Genomic DNA, 25,087 nt, shown 5'->3' with positions numbered 1-25,087 from the left:
TTGTAGATTCATCTCACTGACTGAATATTAATGCCTTTACCCACTGGGATGGTGGATCTGGGGGGCAGAGAAATGCAGACAAGGCTGCCAGTTATTATGGAGGGCACAGAACCATGGGCAATGGGTGCTGTTATGAGTGGCAATTAAATCCACCTGAGGGGTGCCCTGCAAGGTGAAGATGTACTGGACTGCCACCAAATGGAGAAGTTACTCTTGGTCGGCAAGATGCCGCTGGCGCAGGATGTCGGCACTGATGTTCAGAGATCCAGCTAGATGGTTGACGACTAGCAAACCCACTCTGGTTCACTCAGGACCTGAGCCTCATTGTCTCCTGATGAAACAGGCAAAACCCCTACTCCCGGCTTGATCAAGCAACTGCAGTAATTGCTCCTCAGGAAAGCCTACCATATGAGGGTTTTGAGAAATTTTACTTTTTTTCCTTTATGTGCAAAAAAAATCCTACCACAAAAATACAGGCCACTTACTAAGTGAGAATCATAATAAGAGGGAAGGTATTGATAGAACATCTATTAGAACTTTGGTATGTTTAGCGTTCCATTGAAGACAATGAAGTGCTCCGGGCTTATAATGGGCAATAGAAGCCCAGAGGAGCAACATTCCAATGTTTGTTCATAGCTGTTTCTGTGAACAAAGGACTTACGGAGCCCAAGGTGATTTCAACTACCTGGGGCTCTAAGAGGCCTTTGTTTTTACAAATTAGAACATTCTGCCCTCTAGTGGTGGAATGCTCTATTAGCCTTACAGCTCTCCCTTGTTAAAGGCCCATGCAGAGTGGGCCTTTAACGGCTGGTAGAGCACGCTACTGCGGGCTCTAAGACTATGTTCTAGCTGCAGCGTTACAGATAATGGTCAGCCTCGCCCTCCTTACAAGTGTTGAGGAAGAGGGCGAAATAAATCCATATAGTCATTCTCCAAGGTTGTAACTGCTTTTTACTACTTTGTCAACTTTATGATGTTGGAAAACGTTAAAAAAGGCAATGCAGTGTGACCCTTAGAACCGTAGTGCATGGATTTTAACATCTTGGGGGAATATTGGGAACCTCAGCCTGTCTTCGGAGGTGTGTAACCCATCTATTTTAGGCCAACACTGAGGAAGGGCATGGAGAATCAGAGGAAAGGAGATTGCTCATAAGTAACCTGAACTGCCCAGTCCAGTGTTCCAGCCTTTGCTATAGATATTTCTATCATCATCAGATAGCCCACCTATCCATCTGCGAGGTCATCTATGATGTGCCACATACCCTGGGTAAAAGTCTCTTGGTGCTAGAAATTCTGATTAAAATGGAAGTCCATGCATTTGGCAAACCGCGACTAATCAATGTAGTGCATGAGGTACATTTTTCTTTCTAAATCTAGGAACGTTAGATCCTTCCTGAAGGTGGGGAGTACGAAAATGTTGGCCCCTTAACTCTAAAAGGCTTAAAACCTCAATGGTTCATTGAGACCAGGGTAAAGAGAACAGCAAAGTTCATCAAAACTCTCGGACCCCCTACTCAACATTGTCAATGTGCCAGCACTCAAGGCTTCTTACCAGGATCTCTGAAGATAAGTCAGATCCTCTCACTTCTAAAAAAAACTTGCAATAGACCCTGCTGGCCGACCACCAGCCCGTCACTCACCTAGCATTCATCGGCAAGATCACTTGCAAAGAAGTCTGTGTTCTCAAATATCACCTTAATGCTAACATCTGCTGCATGACTACAGGTCTAGTTTCAGATCACAAACTAGAGACCCCCATTACCTTAGAGATTGTAGACGATGCCCTCCTGACCACAGATGACCTAAGTGTGCTGATATTGCTGGACGTCACAGATGCCTTCAACACAGTCAACCATCCCAACCTCTTAACGCGGCTTGGAAACATGGAATTTACTTGCAATGTCCTTCACTGGTTCTTCTCCCTGCAGTTAGTTTGTTCACATAGGCACCTCCAGATCCCAAAGATTCCTACGACCTGTGGACTCCTGCCGGGTTCCATGCTGTCCGCTGTTATCTTCCACTTCCACGTGGAGCCACAGGAGCTCCACTCACAGACAACACCATCACAATTCACCAATATGCTTATGATACACAACCCTACTTGAAAGGGTCCCCTGCTTCAGACGTCCATTCCCTCGGACACTGCCAGTACATCATCCAGACCTGGAGGTCCAGCGCCTACCTGAAGCTCAGTGCAACGAAAACACAATTCCTGTTATTTGGCAAGAACAACAAACAATATACAATAAAAACACGGCTCAATGATATGAACCTTGATGGCTACAAACCCCAAGTTTCACTGAATGCCAAACCACTTGGATTCACCATGAAAACCAAACTCATCCTCAAAGTACAGACTGCCAAAAAATAAAGACAGCCTGGAATCAGCGCTCCCTTCTAAAGAAATTGAAGCCATTTCTTTTAAAAATCAACTTTATAACTGCTGTTCAAGCCCTTGTAATCTTGCATCTGGATGGTGGCAACTCCCATCTTCACGGCCTTCCAGACTCGAAGCAGGCCCCCGTAATAGTATCCTACTTGTTTCAGCATGCCTCGTTCAGAGTTTGAAGAAATATGGTTGCATCACCTCCAACATGATGGAACTGCATTGGCTCCCTTTGCTGCTCAGCACATCTTCAAAGCGGCTGCACAATTTACAAAGCCATCATGACCAGCACCCCCCCCCCCTTAACGTGCAGACAAGTTCACCATCTCTGGTGCTTCTCTGCACCCCAGGAGCCAGGACACCATCAGACTGCAGACAAAGATGGGTTAAAAAAAAGCAGCAGATGGTCTTTTCCATCTAGGCAACAGGATCTTGAACAACATCCCCGTATCCATCAGGAACGCACCAACACTGCTCCAATTTAGGAAAGAGTTGAAAATGCATCTCTTTAAAACACACTACATCACAATGCACTAACTGTCCAGAACCAGCTTCCTCTTCGATTACTTGTCAACTTTATGCTCATCTTTGATCCCGTACAGCACTCTACTTCCTTTCGGCTAGGTTTGCGCTAAACATATACCACGCAGATACGAATATTATTGGTCGGTGTTTTGGAAGGACACACTTATAGAGTTTCTTAAACGAAAGATACGTGCATGAAGTAGGCAGAAATAAAGTAAATATGCTTTTGCAGTGGCAGCCAATACCGCGCATTCATTTTGGCGGAGACACGATCACATTTTATTGAAGCACATAGGACTTCAAGCTGCAGGAGTTACAGAATGTTCTGGTCTGGAGATAGATTGGGCTGGAAGGTTTAGCTAGGTACAGGGTTTCAGACGTCAAGATGTGGGTGTATGAAGGCATTCATGATACTGTCCTGTGCGAGAAAACATGCCATTGAACCCCAGGCAACGTGAGCGGTCATCGTAAGAGGGGTGTTCATTATGAGCCCAAGATGTGTAAGGGTGCCAAAAGGGGAGGGATGGGGCCATCCAAAATGGCCGCAAGATTAGTTTGGAGAATTTGATCCCAGAAAGAGGTCAGCTTTGGTAGCGTTCACTTTCAAATAATTCACATTTTATCTTTCAGCGAACCAACTCCACTGCCTGTGATCTCAGCCATAAGGGGTTAACGTATGTTGCTGTCTTACCCGTCTGTGCCGTCTTCTGATGAGAAATTTGTTTTTTTTCTATTGAAATGCTCCTAGATACACTTTCCCAAAGTGCTCTGTAATTACTTCACAGCTGCCAGTTTGCACTCAATAACATTTACTGTTGACTTTTTTGCAGTGTACGTTTCACGTAGCGCCAAGCCTAAAAATATATGCAAAATTAAGGCTTTGCGTACGGAAAACGCTGCGTGTTTACCTGACGAGCGTGCTAAAACTGTACCGCGGTGTCGATCAAAACAAGGTGCGCGCCTTCCCTTCCTGCGAGAGTCATGTTAATTTCCGGCACTTAATGTGTTTAATGCCCTTTTCTGTCGCGGGTGGCTCTGCCTTTGCTATGCAAATCAGGGTTTTCAGCGGCATCAGTGGCACCGCCGCCTCATCTCGGCTCCGAGGGCAATTAACTCGAAATCAGATTCCCGCCCGAATATACTTCATTTCTGAGAGCATTGTGCGTAAGGAACAGACGCCAAAGCACGCGTGAGGCGTGGTGGGGGAGGGGGGGACGCCTCATCTGAAAGAGGCGGTCTCACGCCACTGACTTTCAGAAGACCAGCTCTTTTGGCGGGCTTCTTGCTTTGAGAGCAGTGGTCACCAGAGGACATGTTGAGCACCAGGGCCAGTCTGGGACAGAAAATAGCCCCCTGCCCCCATTTGTGAATTAGATAGCTAAAAAAGTGGCCCATGTTTGCAAATTGGGGCAGTTTTGAATTTGTAAAGAAGCGCTGTATAAGTATTTTGCAAAGTATGGATGACTTCGTGGATTCGAGCTTCCTGGAGTCAATGCCTGTTTTAATATTAGGAAAAGCAACAAAAAAAAAAACACGGGCCCAGCAGACCTTAAAACAGGCTCACAAACAGCCAGAAAATAGCTCAGACACTCAGGGTGTCCAGAATTTTAAAGCCAAAAACCGGGGCATTCCACAAAAATAGAAGGACTACAATTTTGCTTCAAGCGAGCGTACAGAATGACAGCGCACCTCAGCAGAGAATTACAGAAGAGGCAGGAAGAACATACATAAAATGCAATTTTTTAAACCAAGTAGCTTTGCAGTTAATTAAATTGCTGTCTTGAAACAACTGCTAACTATCCCTGCTTTGTAAAACATAATAACGCACCTCACCGTTTTCAGTCGACCCTCTCTAAAAACTGGGACAGGACCTACATTTCCTGAAATCTGCCAGGAGAGCTGGTGAAAAACCCGGACCGTCCGGGCAAATCCGGGACGCCTGGTCACCCTACAGACACTACTAATGATCTGTCAGACCAGCCGGTGGGGCACTGCCCTATTGCCCCATAGCCCTGTCTGACTCTGCTCTGTGCCTTACCGTGCATCAGTGTCGTCAATGGGGATTCAGGAACTGTGTGCATGAACTGAAGCATGCTGCTTGCATGGACATCAGTTCACCAAAATATATGGGGTAGTGGAAGTGACATCATGCACCCCTTGAATCCTTGTGACATCACAGGGCGGACGTCTTGTCTCGTGGCGTACAAAAAATGATAGGGCCTCCCTGCAAAATGGGATGAAGGGCCCGAGACCCCAGCATTTCACAGATGTTCATAGGTTTTAGGCTGAATGGGGCCACAGTTTCCCAGAATCGCAGTGGCCCCAGAGACTTGTGATCAGCTCGCGAGCCTTGCCCATCACGGAGCCCCTGAGCAGCCTTCTAGTGAAGGACAAGGAGTGGAAACCTCAGACAATAGCCAAGATTGGCAAAGCTAAGAGGTTTGACATTTGCATGGTATGCAGATTAATTGGCACCCGCTGTAGAAATGTCAAAGTGATTGTACGAATGCACAGACGTAGGTATCTGAAAAACGAACCTTGCAGAATAAAAGGATTGCTTTATTTTCTTTGGCATCTATTTTCCAGATGCTTTTGTCAGTATTTTCTGCCCAGTTCTGCCAATTTGCTGGTCAAATGACTGTATCTGTAATAGTCTCTCATGTATTCCAATAGAGGTGGAAGGACACATCCTAACAGCCCATCGAAAAGCAACGAGGCGAAAATATTCTTGGGTATGATCCTGTGATTGACACTTTCTCAAACAGATGGCTTTAAGTTCTGGAGAAAGAGCAGCCAGTGGTTGAAGAAGGCTTGCCCAAAGCCCCTCAAAGTAAGCCTAAAATCCAATATGTTCGCTGTCACCGGCGCAAGCACCATACACGTCAAACCTAAAAATGGCTCATAGAGTCCTGGTCACTTCCTGTTGCTGCCTTCGAGGTCTGTAAGATCAGGGGTAGCGAGGGCAGATCCCGATGTACCAAGGCATGTCGGAGAGTCCAGCAGCGGTCTGTGCAGGTTAGCGCGGTGGGGCAGGGGATTTCGAAAGACAATAGAATTGTATTTATTCATTTAATTTTCCCCATTCTGTCATCTGTCCACTTCCCCCCTTCCCACCCCGCCTGCCGCGCCTACCTGCACGGACTGCCTCGGTCACAGACAACTCCTATCCCAGGTACTGCGAATTGACCACAGTTGCTAGTAACTATACGTGCCTAGTTCTCTCGACTCGCTGCAAAGTTGGATTCGCACCCAATGCCCATAACAGTCAAATCGTCAATGCCAGGACTATCAGCATTGTAATGGACTTTACTTATATTTTCAAACAAGTCACCACTCTTTCTTTTCCTAAAAACACACTCTCTCCACCCTTCTCACATCCCCTTACGTCCTACAACTTTTGCCCAGCTCCAACATCATTACTCTGTTTCCTCTGTAAGATTCTTTGGCACTGCATTTAAAACAGCTATCATCTTCCCTACATGCTATTTCTCATCTCTTTCCTCTCTATTGTTTTCATTCTCACAAATCCATAAAGCTTCTCTTCTTTGAGTGATACATTCCTGAAGTTTAGTCCTACTGTCCTAGCCAATCCTCCCCTGTACCTCTCTTTAATCTCTCTCCTTTGTTCACTCTACTTTTTCCTCAGGTCTTTCTTCATTAGAAGTTCCTAGTACAGGAGTTTCTAATTTTTCTTCTCACCTTTCAGGCATTTTTTACTCTGTATCTTCCTCTGTGTAAAATGATCTCTCTGCTGCTTCTGTGTTCTTGATGGTCTGTTCTTTTCACCATCTATCCAGTTCCCTTTGCTTCTATTTGTGTTTCATTTGGCCTACCTGTCACTCTCATGTGGTGGATTCTGAGATTTCTGCTTCCTTCGCGTCTAAGATGTTATGTCTCTCTTTGGTTCAGGATTGTATATTTTCTCTTCTCTTCCCAGCTTTACAACATCTGTAAAATTCACTCTTTTCTGGCTTTCAAGCAGCCACTAACCTCCTTTCTACTCTCCCCTTTCTTAGCTGGATAACTTATGCTCTGGTTTTGTCCAAGTCTTTGCTTACTCCTAACACCACTCAAGATTCATTTGACCTCATATTCGCCTTTTTCAGTTTACTTAATTATGTGCATGCCCACGCGCCTTTTTTTCTCTCCTTTTCTTCCTCCTGCTTGGTCCTTGTGTTTGCTTGGTTCCACTTCCTGATTGATAATCTCAATGGGGTAACCCAGTCATGTGAAGAACCTGGGGGTAGGTACGTTATAGCAGCAGTGGTTCTGCCACGTCAGGAATCAATACATTTCTTACTTAGTCCTCACTGAGGTAGGGCTGTAATTAATGATTCAATGAATCTCAACACTGATTGTACAAACCAAAAAACACACAACTGAATTGAATAGTGGTAAATAATATATTGAAAAAAATCATGTATTTTGGAGAATAAATAATACAGAACACGACACATACCCAATATACACAACACACAGAAATAGTTTTTTGCAATAGCGACAATAGAGAAAGTGACTAAAGCGGTTTTATACATGTATCAACAATACAAACTATACATAACAAATATAACACATGAACCAAAAATTCATTGTATAGCGTTGTATTAACAGTGAAACAAGCCCTAACAAGAACTATAATTCATTTTCTTTGTTACAAGGGTCTAATTGGGCAACAACGCTTATTTTGAACATCGACGTTTCGACCCCTAATAACGTGTGTATATGCAAAACATCACTGTGGGGGTCTTCATCAGGACAATGGAACAGTTGTGTATTGCCTTCTAAGAAGAATGTAGAAGCAGCTAGCCTTGTCCTCAATATTCAGTAACCTGTACTTTCAATTACAGGCACATTTTTGTCCAAAGCCCAAAGGCTAAAGATTCTTCACAAAATTTGAGATTGGAGTGATCTTCCTCCTTCAAACTCCTTAGACCTCAAAAATCAGTTTTAAGGCTTGAAAAACCATACGTTTTATTGGGGATAAATTATCATAGGGCCAGGGGGACACATGCTTAGTGCTTCATCAGTTTACCCCGAGCGAGAAATGCCGGAGAACTCAAGGGTACGAGATTACTTTGGATTACTGATTTTATACACGGAAAGAGGTCCCTGGCCCGCTACCTGGATTGTGTGTACGTCATTAGTGGTGTAAGACGTCCTGTACTAATCTCTGAGCGCGTATTGCCAGAGGTTACAAGGGAGCACGTGTGCCCCTAGCCATATGATAATTTATCACCAAAAAAACTTATGGTTTTGCAAGCCTTAGAACTGACTTTTGTTGGGGAAGCTACCAGGCCCTTGCCAATATATATAAAAAAAAAAAAACATTGGCTGAAAGCAAACATAGTTTTGTTTTCAAAAAGCAAACATTGTTACGGTGCCCCTAGCACTGAAGGGAACTACTTTGTGTATGGATGTGCTTGTGAAAGGGAATAATGTCATCACTCACAGTGAAGTTAGCCAATGGCTGAAGTGGGCGGACCCACTGTTCCATGCTCTGTGCTTAGTGGGTAGAAGAAAAATGACACAAAAGCAGAACAGCGGCTGAGGAGGGCTAGCAGAAACCCCCTAGAAGTCTATATATTATACATATAATGTTAGCAAAATACATATATTTTTAGTAGGATGTATGACGTTAAAACGCATACTTTTACCACGCATACCATTACAACGCAATATTTACAACGCAGGTTCTTTTACAACGAATACCTTTACAACGCATGACATTACATCGTAGATACTATTACAACGCATGCCATTACAACGTAAGTATAGGTAAGTATATATTTTTTTATATTATTAAATTATTGTTATAAAAAATGTAATTAATACATATTTAATTGATTTAATTTATTAAATACATTTTTTATTGTCATTGTAATTTTAAAATTATATATATATATATACTTTTTTTATAAATATTAAAATTACAAATATTAATTTCTTTAATTTAATTTAAGTATTTTTATAAAACTGAACCCTTAAAATACCCCTGTACCCCATAACCTAAACCCAGCCCTGAACCCTAAAAATACCCCTGTACCCCAAAACCCAAACCCAGCCCTGAACCCTAAAAATACCCCTGTACCCCAAAACCCAAACCCAGCCCTGAACCCTAAAAATACCACTGTACCCCAAAACCCAAACCCAGCCCTGAACCCTAAAAATACCCCTGTACCCCAAAACCCAAACCCAGTCCCGAACCCTAAAAATACCCCTGTACCCCAAAGCCAGCCCTGAACCCTAAAAATACCCCTGTACCCCAAAACCCAAACCCAGCCCTGAACCCTAAAAATACCCCTGTACCCCAAAACCCAAACCCAGCATTGAACCCTTAAAATACCCCTGTACCCCAAAACCCAAACTATATATAAAATTACTTTAATTAATTTATTTTTAATATTTTGGTAATTTAAAAAAAGGTTAAATAAAATGATATACTTACCTATACTTACGTTGTAATGGCATGCGTTGTAATAGTATCTGCGATGTAATGTAATGCGTTGTAAAGGTATGCGTTGTAAAGGATCCTGCGTTGTAATGGTGTGCGTTGTAACAGTATGCGTGGTAAAAGTTGCATGGTAATGGTTGCATACCTTTTTAGTAAAATCAAATGGTCTGGGTCTTTATCAAACCTAAAAAAAATGCTCAAATCTGCCCTGCGGTGAACTAGGGTAATGGGTGGATTTTGTGCCCAAACACCGGGAGGCTCCTCTGTTCATGCTCTTTCGCCATCCTACACTGAAAATTCTAATCCAGGGAGGTGTGAGCTGCCCACACCAAATCTGATTGGCTCATAATTGTCTTAGCAGGAAGAACCTATTCTCAAGGTGAAAGGATGGCCAGTCCGATGGGCGTTCTTCTATAAATCGGATTGGCCTCTGAGCCAACCAATCAGAATGGAGCCATGTGATAAACCCATTAGCTTTAGTTCCTTGTAGCCCATCAGAGCAGTCCTTTACAAACTTCACAAACTGCCTGCGCGGAAATCACATGGTGGCAGGCAAGGTGAGCTGGAAACCACTCCATATAGTAGATTACTTTCTCGTCTTTTGCTGCTAAGCAGCCGATGTCCATTAAGGTGTGCGAAAACATCCCAGGACATCGGCAACCGCCTCAGTGACCCTTTGTTTCTTTTGTGGGTGGGGAGGGGGTGGTGAGTGACTCCAAGGGAGCTCTTGGCACAAGGCCCTGCCCCCTACAAGGCTCCGCCCATGCCCCACACACAGTTTTTTTTGTTGCATATTTATGTAGCGCAAACTAGTCCCGAAGGTATTGGAGCGCTTTACATGAGCACCGTATTTACATTACACATTCAGGCACGGGTAGATTAAGTGATTTGCCCAGAATCACAGGATGTGGACGCGACCTCGAGGCTCGAACCCTGGTCTCCAGCACCAAAGTCAGCAGTCCTCTCCCCACACAGTGAAATTTATTTACTGGTTGGCAGTTCCACATGAACCTAACAACTGGCTACAACAAACTGTGCTACCAAACATCTGCTTAATTTTAGAAATAAGTAGGGCCAGTACCCAAACTTTTCTCAGAACTTTTTTCTCATTTGGCAGGCCTGCCAAAGGGTGGCATTTCCTAGTACCAAGGCTACCTAGCCTTAATTCCACCTCATGCCTCGTTCATCCACCACCAAACATCCCTGCCTCTTTATTTCACTCTTTCATGTTCTTTTCATCTAGATTTTCTTACTTTCTCACTGTTTTTCTGTCTCTCTCTTCTTTATTCCCCCTTTGTGGTTTTCTCTCTCTGGATCAAAGTCTGATGAGGAAAATAAGTGCCGGTACCCAAGGACGTGTGCTGATGGGCCCAACCAGCAAACACCAGCTCAAATAAAGCACTGTGCCCACATCTCCAGCCGCCAAGACCGAACATGCAGAACCTCCACCCAGCCTTAAGCGACTCTTGAGACACGAAAGGCACCCCCATCTTGCCACACATTAAAACAACCAACCTCTCAATGTGCTCATGCGTTGAACACAACCCCACAGCCATGCAACACCTCAACAGCAACTAATCACATGATACAGCAGTACACAGGACATCTACATAGCAAGAGACCCACTGTGCCTCCACTCCCAAACCTCACGTGACTCAAGACAACTGACGTCACTCCTGTAGGCACACAAGGCACTCCACGACACAGGACCAGCATACCTCAACAGACGACTCACCTTCTACACCCGAACCGCCATTTCCGCTCTACCGATCACGCCATCACTACCATCCCCCGCATCCGAAGAGCGACTTCCGGCGGCAGGTCGTTCTTCTACCTCGCCGCCAGGACCTGGAACACCCTCTCCATCCTTATACGGCAGACCCAAGACCTACTAACCTTCAGGAGGCTACTCAAGACCTGGCTGTTCGAGCAGTAGCAGCACCCCCACCCCCTCCTAGCGGCTTGAAACCCTCACTGGTGAGTAGTGCGCTCCACAAATTCCCTGATTGATTGATTGACTGGTGATCTATCGATCCCAAGGGATCAGACAACACACACACATTACTTATGCTATTTTGCTTCAGCCTTCTGTATTGATTACACTAGGGTGTAATGGCTTGCCTGTTCGCGCTCCATTTGTTAACCTAAACTCGATAATTTCATGTCAGAATGCAATGAAGTGAGCTGTGAAGTTAAAGTGAAGACAGGCAGAGGGTGGGGAGAGAGGCCAGGGCTGAGGACTGATGGGAGCATGAGTGGTCAGAACCAAGCCGCCCTTACAGATGGGCACGGGGTCAAGCTCCAGGCAGGCCAGCTGGCTTTGTGGCCCTAAAACCAAGCACATGGGGTGCTGTGTGCAGAGGATGTTGTCACACAGCTGGTTGTGTACCAACTTCACACCGACCAGCAATGGCCAGGTCTGTGGGCGTGGGGTCTGAAGGGGAGCTCTGAACACTGCTGCTACTCCTGGCTGTTCTCTGGTACTCCTAGAACTGCACTTCCTGACCCTTAGCTGAAGGGTCATGAACCCATGGGTGGGACCAACTCTCCGATTTCATCAGGAGGCAAAGGGTGCGTAATATAGCTACCTCCAAGACCGAACATGCAGAACCTCCACCCAGCCTTAAGCGACTATTGAGACACGAAAGGCACCCCCATGGGGTGGAGAGCATGGGACTCACGTCTGAGCATACCCATTCCACTCGGGGTGACAAAATGCAAAACAGACGTGAGTCCCATGCTCTCCACACCACTGGATTCAAGCAAGCCAGGCTGATGACGGCTGATTAGCCAGAAACCGGTCCTCGGAAGCTTGTTTCCGGTCCAGGGAAGGCATGCCTTGGCAGTTCGGGCTGGACTGTTCCCATGAGGCACAGGGACAGACTGATTTGCATATGGCCATGTCTGAACTGGGATGCTGTGGAGTGCAAAAAAACGATGGATTTAGGCCCAGATCTCTGTACTGGGGTGAATGTATGACATTGTTCTGCATTCTGTCCATCAACTGTTATTTTTGCATTTGCACACCCTGGTAGAGTCACACTGGCAGAGCTGTGGTACCCTGTGGTTTGAATCCTCTGAACGCTCTGAGCCCCGTGGGAGTCAAACATGGCGCTCCCTTCACTTCTAATGCGGCAGATGTACGTGTTTCAAGGGGGGGTTCACCCAATCATAAATACACAAACACATTAAACCCAATTGCATGACTAAGCCCTCGAAGGCACCCATTGAGTCAATAAAATTTCACATTTCTAATGAGACCTGCATCCCCAGCCGAGTTTTAATTAATGAATTAGTCGCACACAAGGGGGTCTCCGCCGGCAGTTAAATCCTCCATTAACAGCTGCGCATGGAACCTGGGGGGGGCACAGAATTAGGGGGTTCTGAAGCCCCTGAAATACCCCCTTCCCAAGCAGTGGGAATTTTAAAACATGGGGGAAGGGTTAGAGGAGGGGCGGGGCTCAGAACAGGCGCATGGGTGTGTTCCACTACATTGTGTTGGCCTAACAGGCAAGTGGGCCTCCCACCGATGACGTCACTAGCCCCAAGATGGGCAACAACCATGGCTTTGAACATGTTTAGTATCTGCAGGAAAGTTAACAGACCAGGTGTGCGGGGCAGAGATCAACTAACATCAGTATCTAATTTCCTCTGTTTGGCATGGGGGAACCCATGTTCAGGTTGTAACCAAAGTATTGCAAACAAGCATTGGCAAAGCCACAAGGAGTGGCATTGGCAAGCAGAGCGATGATTCTGTGTAATGTTTTGCAAGCCTATTCCACACAGAAAAGGAAAACAAAGAAAACAGGCCGCAACCTAAAGATGGCCGCCATATGCTTGATATGAACATTGTAAATTTTAAAAGCGTTCACTGATGTGGCTAAAATCTCTCCATTTGTACCAGGCAGTTTAGTCTCATTATTATGTTTTTAATAAAGAGACCGATTTAATCGTGATCCAATCAAACACACATACTGCAGGCAGCAACAGTGGTACAGTGTCACTGGAACACTTTAGAATAGTAACTGTACAAAAAAAGGACATTAAATCACAATGTAACTGGGAACCTGGAGTGCAGGCACAATTATCTGGTATTTAAAGTAAGTAGACAAAAAGTAAAAACTATATTTAAAAAGCTAGATGTAACCAATGCACACAGGCTTTGTGCAGTCACTTAAAGAGATCCATTGGGTAAAGCGGGTGCCTCCTGGCCACGTGCTGTACGCAGTGGTGGGTAGAAGTAAAATGTGAACAACAATTTAACAGCCCAACGAATGAAGCCCACTGACCAAAAGCCCCTCAATGTATAAATATGTGATTTTGTTTTGTGAAGCAGTCAGATTAGACAGGTAAAGAAAGGCCTCACCTAAGATTTGCAGAATTGCTTTTGCTGAAATTAAACAGAATCTCCCCAAAATATACAAATGTGATATGTGAAATGCTGTCCAGCAATTTGCACTGTTTTTTAATGCATCATTCCATCCAGTTAGGGTGCCAGGATGCATTTTTCATTAAAATAATTGCATTAAATCATGTGTGACGTGAACAACAGCCACCCACGTTGGGTTCGTTAAGTATTTTGATTGTATTTACAAAGCTTTAGATCATGTATCGAATTACTCTTGGTGCTTAATTTGTTCCGGTGTTTCCCGGTGCGCAGCACCAGCACTTATTTGTCAACAACTGCACTTATTTCTGAGAGTCACCACATGGGGGCGCTGTCTGCTTATTTTTCAGGAGAGCACATCAGCAGGTCTCTTTGAGCTTAAATATACTCTGCATTTGGACAGCATTTCTAGGGTGTGCAAGCTGTCGTGACCTCCCTTGAAATATTGTGGGTCCTGGCACTTCTTTTTTCACAAATTAAACACTGGTTACTCTGCAACTTTCCTGTGTTCTGTAGGGGGAGAGTGTGCAGCAACAAGAAATACACCTCCTATTACCCTGAGACTATAGCCACTGCTCAATCTGTCAAAAACAGTAAGTGCAAGTGGGCCGAAGTGTTTCCTAGGAGTGTGATGACGGCGCTGCTGAATGTCCGCGTTGCCGAATACCAGTGCTGCTCCACCGCGTTACCCTTTCACCCTCCCTCCTACATTATGCAGGTTCTTCCTCAACCCTGCTTTCGCCTGTTAATCACTTTTTTCCAATACTTTTCTTTCTTTCTCCCTTTTGTGCCTTTCTCTCTCTTACTCTAGGACAAAGTATGATAGTGAAGTAATATTATAAAAAATTCCTACTAGTAAAGCGCAAACATATCACCGCCTAAGGGTTTCAAGGCGCTGGGGGCATTCGGGGAGATTAAGTGAGCTCTTGCACAGTCACATGATTCTGAGCTGAGCACTGGAGATCGAACTGTGAGCCCGTGCTCTGGAGTCTGCCGCTCTGGCCGCTGTGCCACACCACTCCCCCAAACTAATCTCAGGTTCAGAGAAATGAGTGCTGTGGCAGCCATCTGCAACTACAGGCACTGATTGGTCACGGTTTATTAATAGAAAACACAAGCGTCACTGATAGATACTCAGCCCGTGGCACTTCAGGGCATAAAACTGAAGCCCCCAGTTCTGAGGCCCACCAAGCACTTGCCAGGCTGAGTAGGTCACGCCCACAGGGCAGTGACATCTTCATCCTTGCAAAGTGAAGCCCAGGCATTCAGAGGCCTGCACATTTAGCACAAGTACACCTGCCTGCTGACCTGAACATGAAGGGTGTTTGTCAAGCTGACCTTTTCTCAGCCTGACAGACACTTTTCATGTTTGGGAAAAGGTGGATGGTAGGGTGTGACCCCTCCGCCCTTAAGGACAGGCCGCCACTGCTTTTTGCATAGTACGTTTTTTCTAACGGAGAGCAATGTGGCATGTATAATGTAAATATTTGGTATGTTTAGCACCTCTGATCCAGTGTCACACTCCCTAGCTGCTGACACATCATCCACTGGCTCATCTGGGCCAGGGTGGCCAACCACGAATGCTCCTTGCTCAGCTGGTATCCACGCATCTTGAGTGAGTATCCCGTGACCATGGGTTTCTGAACTCACATCAGCAGCGTACATTATGCAGCTTTGATGTACCGAATGAATATCGGACCCACAATATTGACAGGACACAATACAGAACACAGAATTTCGAAAATAACACATTGCCTGGTAAGAAAGTCTGGTTTTCTATACCCAACTCAACATACATGTACCTAGGTGGTACATACAGCTTCAAGGTATGTAAACATGGAGTTAATGTGAGTAAATCTATACTTCCCTATATGCATTTACCTTTCAATTGTTTGTCCATTGTTATTCTGTACTCGAGGATGTATGTCGTTACTACGCATGCTTTTACAACGCATGCCTTTACCACACAGGTTTTACAACGCAAGTCGTTACAACGACTTGCGTTGGGGGACACTGGATAGTAAATTGTTTAATTTACTATTCCAACTCCAGTCCCCGTGCATTGTAGGGAAGGTTTTGGATAGTAAATTAAACTATTCCCTATCCTACAGCGCCCCCCAGCGCAAGTCGTTGTAACGACTTCCGTCGTAAAAGTTGCGTGGTTAAGGTACTGCGTGGTAAAAGTTGCGTTGTAAACGCTGTTCCCCGTACTCGATATTCTTGTACCATGATTTTGTTGGTGTTAGCAGTCAGTAGTACAAGCCACATCTTGTACAGCCTACTGGCTCCACCTGAGAGCCCTCGCCTCACGCCCGTCTGACTCGGGCTTGTTGAAATATTCTGTTCCATCTTCGGAATTTATGGAATTTTGGTGACACCACATTACTATTGTAACGCAAAGTTCCAGCCAAATTCTGCCAATCGCCAAGTGCTGGAATTTTCTCTCCCTTGTGGCTACTCAGTACGGTAAATTGGCGAGCGCGAGTGAGACTTGGTGGACACTAGCGTGATTTCAGGTCGCTAGGAGAACATCCAGTGAGATTTTTCTAATGTGGGTGGTCGCGACCGTTTGCAGTCAGAAGGCTGCCTCTGGAGTAGAAAATCTACTCGAGCGACAACAAAATCAACTCGAGAAGCCTCTCCCTCTGGCATGTCGTGTCGTTCGTGCTAAATTTTCAGCATGGAACGCGCTCCCAGCACTAAAGCACAGCACGAGCAGCGAATGTGCCTATTTCTACTGTTGGCAGAACTCCGTTAAATCTCCACGGAAATTCACAGAAATAAATTCAGAGTGTTCCGCCCACCCCTAATTCAGACCGGATAGTCAGTCAGAGGATGGTTATTTGGAGGAATCACTTTCCAATTCTATCCACCCTTTTCCATTGTTATTACATAAAGAGAGAGTACAGGGTCAGATCAAGATCAAAAATAAGCCTGGGCTCCCAAAAAACATGTGTCCCACATTCCTTAAATATGACCTTTGGCAAAACATTGCTTTGTTATTGTGAGTTAGATCATTTTTGTGTAAATGGAGAGTTTTAACACGTGTAGTGCTCAAGGCATTGGAAACGGCAATAATAACGCAACGTAAATCACGTGTGCAGTTTCAACACAAGCGTTACCACGCTTGCCTTTACCATGCATATACCTTTACCACGCGTATGCGTGGATCACGCATATTCCTTTACAACGATTTCCATTATAAAGGCAGTAAAGGTATATGTGTGGTAAAGGCTGTCAGTGTTCTAGATTTAGAGCGAGTGGGCGGGGGTGGGAGGTGTTGGAGACGTCCTGCCCAGACGACAATGGAAGGAACAGGTTGGTGAGTAGTTTTCATTTTTTAGGTTCGGCTGGGTTTGGGGTATTTTTTAGGGCTGGGGGCCATGTTTTAGGGCTAGGGGCTGGTTTTATGGCTCAGGACAAGGGGCTGGGGTTTTAGGGCTAGAGTTGGGATAGTTAATAGGGCTGGGGCCAGTTTCAGGGCTTAGGGCAGGGGTACTGGGGTGTTTTTAGGACTGGGGTTCGGGTCAGTTTCAGGGTGGGGGCTGGAGGCTGGCTTTTGGGGTTCAGGACGGGGGACAGGGGTGTAACCTTTACTACACATATCCCTTTACCAATTATGCCTTTACAACAAAATTTGTTGTAAAGGCATGCATGGCAAAGGCACGGTCGTAGTAAAGACTGTGTTGTTATATGATGCGAAGTAATCGCATGCGTGGTTCTCTCATACCACCATGTAATATCGGGGAAGAATAAAAACACCATTATTCGAATCTGCAGGACGTCCGACTCTCCGTCTTTGATCCACTGCTTGCCCTCCGACCTCTTGACCCATACACTTACTCAAACCCCTGAGGTATCTGCCTACCACTAGATCCTAGACACCTTCTCATCTTAGGGATCTCCACTGCCCACCGATCAATTGATACCCAAAGGATAATGCTGACCCTCTGTAGGTTTCTATTCATTCTCAGGGGTCCTTGGGCCCTGCTCCCTCCAAGGCCTTGAGTTTCTGCTCCCCATCAATTGCTTCCTCAGCTCCTCACTCAGCGTCAGCTCTCCTAAGCTGGTCCACTGAGGATTCTGATCCATGAGTCTTCTGCTGACACTCAGAGCCATGAGTCTTCTGCTGACACTCAGAGCCATGAGTCTTCTGCTGACACTCAGAGCCATGACGCTTTTGCTGACACTCAGAGCCATGAGGCTTCTTCTGACACTCAGAGCCATGAGTCTCCTGCTGACACTCAGAGCCATGAGTCTTCTGCTGACACTCAGAGCCATGAGTCTTCTGCTGACACTCAGAGCCATGAGTCTTCTGCTGACACTCAGAGCCATGAGTCTTCTGCTGACACTCAGAGCCATGAGTCTTCTGCTGACACTCAGAGCCATGAGTCTTCTGCTGACACTCAGAGCCATGAGTCTTCTGCTGACACTCAGAGCCATGACTCTTTTGCTGACACTCAGAGCCATGAGGCTTCTTCTGACACTCAGAGCCATGAGGCTTCTTCTGACACTCAGACTCATGAGTCTTCTGCTGACACTCAGACTCATGAGTCTTCTGCTGACACTCAGACTCACGAGTCTTCTGCTGACACTCAGAATCATGAGTCTTCTGCTGACACTCAGACTCATGCGTCTTCTGCTGACACTCGGAGCCATGAGGCTCCTGCTCAGACTCAGATCCAGGAGGCTCCTCCTTAGACTCAGATCCCTGAGGGTCTCGCCCACGCTCAGGTCCCAGAGGTTCCAGCTCACTCCGAGGAGCCTTTGGAATCCTGTTTACCCTCAGGTCCCCGGATATCCTGGTTCACTCTTAGGCTCTTTAGCCTTTGCTCAGTGTATCCAGGAAGCTCCATCCCTCGCTCAGGACCCTGATAATCGTGATCATTATCAAATTCCCTTAGGATTTCGTTTTCCCCTCCATTTACGCCGTAGAAGCTCCAGCTTATCCTCACACGTCCAAAGCTCATGCTCCCTGCAGGGACCCACAGGCTTGTACTCACTATCAACTTCCAAACAAGGGCCGGCTTCGTTCAGGTCCCTCAGCTCCACGAGACCCCTGCTCGTCCTCCGCTCCCTTCGTTTGTTTTACTTTGTTTGAAGGGGAGGGACTAAGTGGCAGCCACCGTGTGCCTCTCCGGTCCCCACGGCACTGAGGTGGACCGCGCTGGGTACCTTCTCCCTGGTATCCGTTCCTCTGTTCGGTCCTAAACCAAATTCGAGATTGATGTTTACAGTCACCTGTTCTGCACGGGTTGCTATCCAATAGCACTTGCAATAAGGCGGATGGGATATCCATCGCACCCTTGGTCTTCATTACGTTTAAAAAGGGAAACAACCTTAACAATGTGGTTGTTACATCATGTTCCATAACAACGCGGTCGTTACAACGACCCGTTGTCACAACGCGATGTTATTAGATCGCAAGTCAATAGATCGACTTGTACTAGATGGTGGTCCAACACCTTCTCTACTGTTGCGCAAGGTTGCGTTGGAATAGTAAATTATACTATTCCTAATATTGGAGTGCCATCTAATGCAAGTTGATCTAATCACTTGCAATGTAATGGCATCACGTTGTAACTACGGGTTGTTGTAACAACCACGTTGTTACGGAACGCGATGTAAAAGCGTGCATTGTAGCATGCTATATTCGTTTAAAAAGGCTGGGCTGTTGTCTACAGGTAGCCCAGTCATCTCTGTAGCAGGAGGACATCTCCGGCAACACATCGTTCTTGGAGTGGAAGCTACTTCTTCACAGCACGATCTGGATTCTGGAAAGTTGATACCCTTCCTAAAATTTCAAAAGGGGTTCACTCAACCTCTATCATGACAACTAGTTATCCTTTAATATAATTGCATTTTTTGAAGCTAAATGGTTTTATGTTCGTTCTCCTTTAAAACTGAATAAAGCAAATTGGAATGAAGTTATTTTACTTGAGAAAGACAGATCTGTTAAGTCCTCTGTCTTACCTGCTACAAGAAGACACAGACCATCTGCATCTTCAGAAGACATATCCTCAGTAACTTGAGCAGTCAACATGATCTGACTTAATGATAGCTAGACTGTCTTGGAGAGATTGACATGACAGTGACATATTATATGAGTTCGCAATGCAATACACCGAAGCACCACATATCACTTACCCTGATGACGTATCTGGAGGAGTTTTTGTCGTCCAAATTCACAGTCAACGAGAAGAAGACGGCGGTGCTATACACTCCCTGAGTCTTGTAGAGCAGCTCATCAAAATCCCACTCTGCTTTCCTTCTGCTGTCAGGCAGGTCCCACCCTCCGCAGTCCTCGATGACCTGCACCATGGGCCGGGCTCCCAAGTGGTCGATCTCCTTCATGTTGAGGCAGGACTTGAAGAACTCCTTCACCTTCCGCTCCGCTGAGTTCCTGTAGTTTTTCTTGACGGGCCGCATCAGCAACTGCTGCAGCTTCTCTTCGTTCTGCTCCCCGATGGCTGCAATGGTGCCGTAGATGAGTTTGTCCTCCGGGATGCCATATCGCCGCAGCCAGCCCCCGCAAGCGAAGGAGTAGAAGTCCTTGCAAGGATCGATGGTGGGGTCAATGTTGCTGTTGATGAACCTGGAGGCACGGCTGAACGCTTTCTTCTCCTGACAGTCCTCCAGGCAGTAGCTGTCCTGGTCCATGGCTATGTACTTCAGCACCAGCATGCAACTCAAGATGATACACAGACCAGCTGCAAAAACCAGTCCTGACAGGAGGCAGATCTCTCTCCGGCTCCATCGAGGTAGACCTTTCTTCTGCTTCTTGGGCGTCACCTGGAGGGTGAACCCATTCGAGAGGGTGGTCCCGGCATTGTACTTGCTGACATATTTCACCTCCTGGAACTCGTCATAGTGCGCAGTCAACGAATAGGTCTTCTCCGGCTTCGGCTTCCCGGACTTCGAGGTCTTGAAGGACGAGGCCATGGAGGGAGACTGATCAAGGGTCCTACGCTCTGTGCCGATGAGCTTTGCTTTCAAAGTGAGCCAATTTGGACCCAAAATATTTTGTTAACTGGGTGTGGTATGCTTGCTCCAGGAGTTGACTTCTTCAAAAACCCAAACATAAAAATTTGTTGCAAAAAAATTCTCTTCTTTTCTCCTATGTCATCAGAATTTTGACTTCTCGTTCAGTTAAGGAAACCCTGCAGAGTGGAAAGAGAAAGAAAGACTTAGAAACCGATAACAGAAAAAGCTCTTTTCATCACAAAGTTTGTCATGAGCTGTCATGTTGCAACACAGGGACCTACCATGACCTGTTTCCTCTTCTAGTCCCCATCACTCATGATGTGGTGTTTACTCGTTCGTCATAAAGACAACAGGCAAGTGAGACTTCAATTTTAGAGGTATTTACATTCTAACTCCTCCTCACTTCTCGAGTTCCGCAAGAAGCTGAAAAAATGGGTCTTCGTATAAGCACCTTAGGGACCACACACCTACACACTGCCTAGGCGCCTGGATACCCTCCCAGGTGATTCGGGCGCTATACAAATCAATGTAAAATAACATAAAATAAGCAGTTAATTACACAAAATACAAAAAACATCTGTAATGTTGAAGTATTGTACCAGAATATTGTAGACAACATATTGTCTGACAAAAATGTTGTGCCCTAAAACCAATTAATAAACTATCATCTCAGTGGGTTTAATTATTGAATCTCTACAATTAAGGGATCGATGTTTATGTCAACAATGTTCAGGATGTAATATTTATGTCATTCATATGCTGGTCAATGATATTCTGACAGACGTTACCTGCCTGTTAAATTATGCCTTGTGGGTTGCCACATTGTACACATGCCCGGTTTGGCTCTGTGGAAGTCGTCAGCAAGCACTGCTACAGCCACCAGCTACAGGGCCATGGATGGGGTATCACTGCTGTAGTGGCAGGAGGCTTGCCCTTCCCACTGGAGCAGATGAAGATGACGAGTCCTGATGAGAGGAGTTGATACACAAACACACCATCCACATCTCAGCCTTCGGAGTGATTGCACTACTGAATAGCGACACCAACAATATCGTGGCAAACTTATATCAAAGACAGAATATTAATAATCCTGCATTTGTAAAGCGCACAGCTACCCGTAGGTTTCCCGGCGCTGGGGGCCGTCGGGAAGATTAAGCGAGCTATTGCCCAGAGTCACATGGTGCTGGGCAGACCCCTGCCGCCGGTGCCGAACCGTGATCCCCAGCTTCCGGCGTCAGTCGCCCTGGCTGCTGCGCCACACCTCTTCCACTCTTCCACTCTTCCATATCGAACGTAAGAGCCTTGCATGTCACAGGACCCCAGGGGTACTGCAACGGAACGTTATTTACAAACGTCTATATACCTCCTGGGCACAGACGGCGTCCCACTCCCTTTATAACCAACCCTTTAGGGAAACAACTCATATCTCGCCTTCGAACCTGGGGACCGTGTTCAAGTCTCGGCAACAACGCTCAACATCCTGTGATTCTGGGCAAATCACTTAATCTCCTCGTGCCTAACAAAAAAAATATTGTGTCGTCATGTAACAAAACTGGTGCTCATGTAAAGCGCACTGATACCCTATGTCTCGGGTCTAGTTCGTGCTATATAAAACTCTACAAAAAAACACACAAAAAACCAACAAAAAATACCTCGATGCACATTTTCAGCATTGGACATCTTGTCAGAATATTGTTAACAAGAATATGCACTGACATAACTATTGTGTCCTAAATATCGCTTACCAAAATATCATTCATTTGAGCGCAGATATTCATTTATTAACTCCAAGGGGCCGATATTTCTGAAAAACAGAATTAAGGACACAATGTTTTTCTCGAATGAAATTTTGATCATGATGTTCGGGTACCAACTGACCCAGAGTGGGACCACACGCAGCCGCCTTCACTCACTGAATGCATCTAGGGCCCAAGACCACCTAACCTCAAACACAGCCCCTAGCCAGCTGGGTCCATCTAGGAGGTATGTGAGGGGGTGGGCCCTGGCCACCTAACACCTGGAGTCCGGACAAGGCTTTCAGCATGCTGACCGCGCATGCGCACGTGGGTCCTGGAGGCTTGTTTTCAAAAGTGCATCCTAGGTACTTCTGGTACAAGGCCCCGCCCCTTCAAGGCCCCGCCCCTTCAAAGCCCCGCCCTCTCCCCACACTGTGAAATTGTTCCTCAAGTTGGCAGGTGTGTGGGTCAATGCCCTCTGTACAGGGGCCCCGTCTGAGATGCACACCTTTTCATTCACAGCACACGTCCCTTTGGAGACGGTCGCTGTCCCCGACACGTGAGTGTCAGAAACAGAGTCCCTGCTTAAGATCAGATGTTACTCAAGGAAAGGGCACCGCAGCTGACATTTATCTCTGCATCCCTATATTTGGAGCAGACAGACTGATCTCACCGCAGTAATTGCCGCCGCTTAGGGAGTTTGCTTATTTTAAAATGATAATTTAAGCAGAGATGCATTTTAAAATGTCTCATCCGAAAGATTCCAGAAGATATGTCAAGTGTGCAAGAGGCTGCTGCACGTGCACTTAACAAACGCGCTTTAATATAACCGGTGCAGTTTAAGGCCCCAGAGGTGAAATCGACATTACGTCAGGGAGGGCAGACCGTGCAATGAGCGCTCACTGCAGGGGGCTGTGAGGTCACAGTGGTGAACTGGGATGTCACAGTGGTGAACTGGGATGTCACAGAGGTGAACAGGGATGTCAGAGAGGGGAACTGTGATGTCAGAGAGGGGAACTGTGATGTCACAGAGGTGAACGTTGATGTCACAGCGGTTAACTGTTACGCCAGAGAGGGGATGTGATGTTACGAAGGTGAACTGTGATGTCACAGAGGTGAACGTTGATGTCACAGCGGTTAACTGTTACGCCAGAGAGGGGATGTGATGTTACGAAGGTGAACTGTGATGTCACAGAGGTGAACGTTGATGTCACAGTGGTGAACTGTGAAGCCAGGGAGGGGATGTGATGTTACGAAGGTGAACTGTGATGTCGCAGAGGTGAACTGTGATGTCGCAGTGGTGAACTGTGATGTCACAGAAGTTAACTGTGATGTCACAAAGGTGAACGGTGATGTCACGGTGGTGAACTGTGAAGTCAGAGAGGTTAACTGTGATTTCACAAAGGTGAACTGTGATGTCAGAGAGGTGAACTGTGAAGTCAGAGAGGGGAACTGTGAAGTCAGAGAGGGGAACTGTGAAGTTAGAGGGGTACTGTGATGTTACAAAGGTTAACTGTGATGTCACAGAGGGGTACTGTGATTTTACAAAGGTTAACTGTGATGTCACAGTGGTTAACTGTGAAGCCAGAGGGGGAACTGTGATGTTACAAAGGTTAACTGTGATGTCACAGAGGTGAACGGTGATGTCACAGCGGTGAACTGTGATGTTACAGAGGTGAACTGTGATGTCACTATAGGAAGAGAGAGTGCTGTGTTTACATGAGATAGACGGTTGTAAGTACAGGGGACGGTCTTCATATTCTCATTACACAGAGGAAGACTGTGGACTACTAGGGAGAAATTGTGACGTCACTATAGGAGATTGAGTCAGAGTGGGGTGAAATATATGTTTTTATTATTCTGCAGCACGCGGACGTGTATAACGAAATCCTCAAAGTGCACCTCTTCATAATAAAGAAGCTGAAGGACTGGGTTCTTTAAGACCCAGCGGTGCCAGGGCACAACACCTGAAACCTTCGTGGGTAACCTGCTCCGGCGTATGAATCACAGAGACACGGGACACTTCCTTCAACGTCAAAGATTCAAGGTTTATTTGCTGCAGGGAACACAGAGATCACGACAAGTACACAGCGTGCAACTTGGGGAGACTGCTTCAAATTGGTTCTGTGGATCGCTCCTTTTATACAGTTTTTACCCATAGGATTACATTGGACACAAAAGTTTACAACCCGGTTCCTACCATTATCCCCCAGAGGGGTCGCTTTGGTCACTTTGAAACACATCAGGTCCGGAACATAAGTGCGGAAACATTTGGCGGTTCCCAACTGTAAAAACCATCTTCCCACCATTAGCAAATTCCAATCAGCAGTAAAGGAGGCGAGCTTTTAAGCTGCTTTTCACTAGTGAACACACTATATTCACCTCTACTTAGGACTCTATAGGCCTGTACCTCTTCTTCGGGAATAAGCGAAGGATCATAGATCTCACTATCTAAATCCTCTATTGCTATTGACAAAGGTTTTTGATACGAGGTAGGACCAGAGTAGGGGGAACGTGGTTCTCGAATGGGGTGGAAACCCAGTGCGCTTCGAAACATTGTTTGGAATGCTCGAGCTGACCCTTGGGAACTATACGGTAGCACCAGATATGGAATTCCC

At 46.0% G+C, this 25,087-nt stretch overlaps 1 protein-coding gene across 1 annotated transcript in view; it reads right to left on the bottom strand.

The window, feature by feature from the left end:
- ECEL1 (endothelin converting enzyme like 1) overlaps positions 1 to 20,761 on the bottom strand; it is a 207,682-nt gene extending 186,921 nt beyond the window's left edge. The window contains exon 1 of the mRNA XM_086944957.1: positions 19,897 to 20,761. Within this exon, the coding sequence (XP_086801083.1) occupies positions 19,897 to 20,691 (795 nt within the window). The 5' untranslated portion in view covers positions 20,692 to 20,761. The remainder of the gene's footprint in view (positions 1 to 19,896) is intronic.
- Positions 20,762 to 25,087: the final 4,326 nt, after the last annotated feature.

The sequence above is a fragment of the Lissotriton vulgaris genome, chromosome 11 (genome assembly GCF_964263255.1).
Source record: "Lissotriton vulgaris chromosome 11, aLisVul1.2, whole genome shotgun sequence".
NCBI classification, from domain to species: domain Eukaryota; kingdom Metazoa; phylum Chordata; class Amphibia; order Caudata; family Salamandridae; genus Lissotriton; species Lissotriton vulgaris.
The sequence above is the reverse complement of the archived record's forward strand: the minus strand, read 5'-3'. Positions and strand labels throughout refer to the sequence as shown.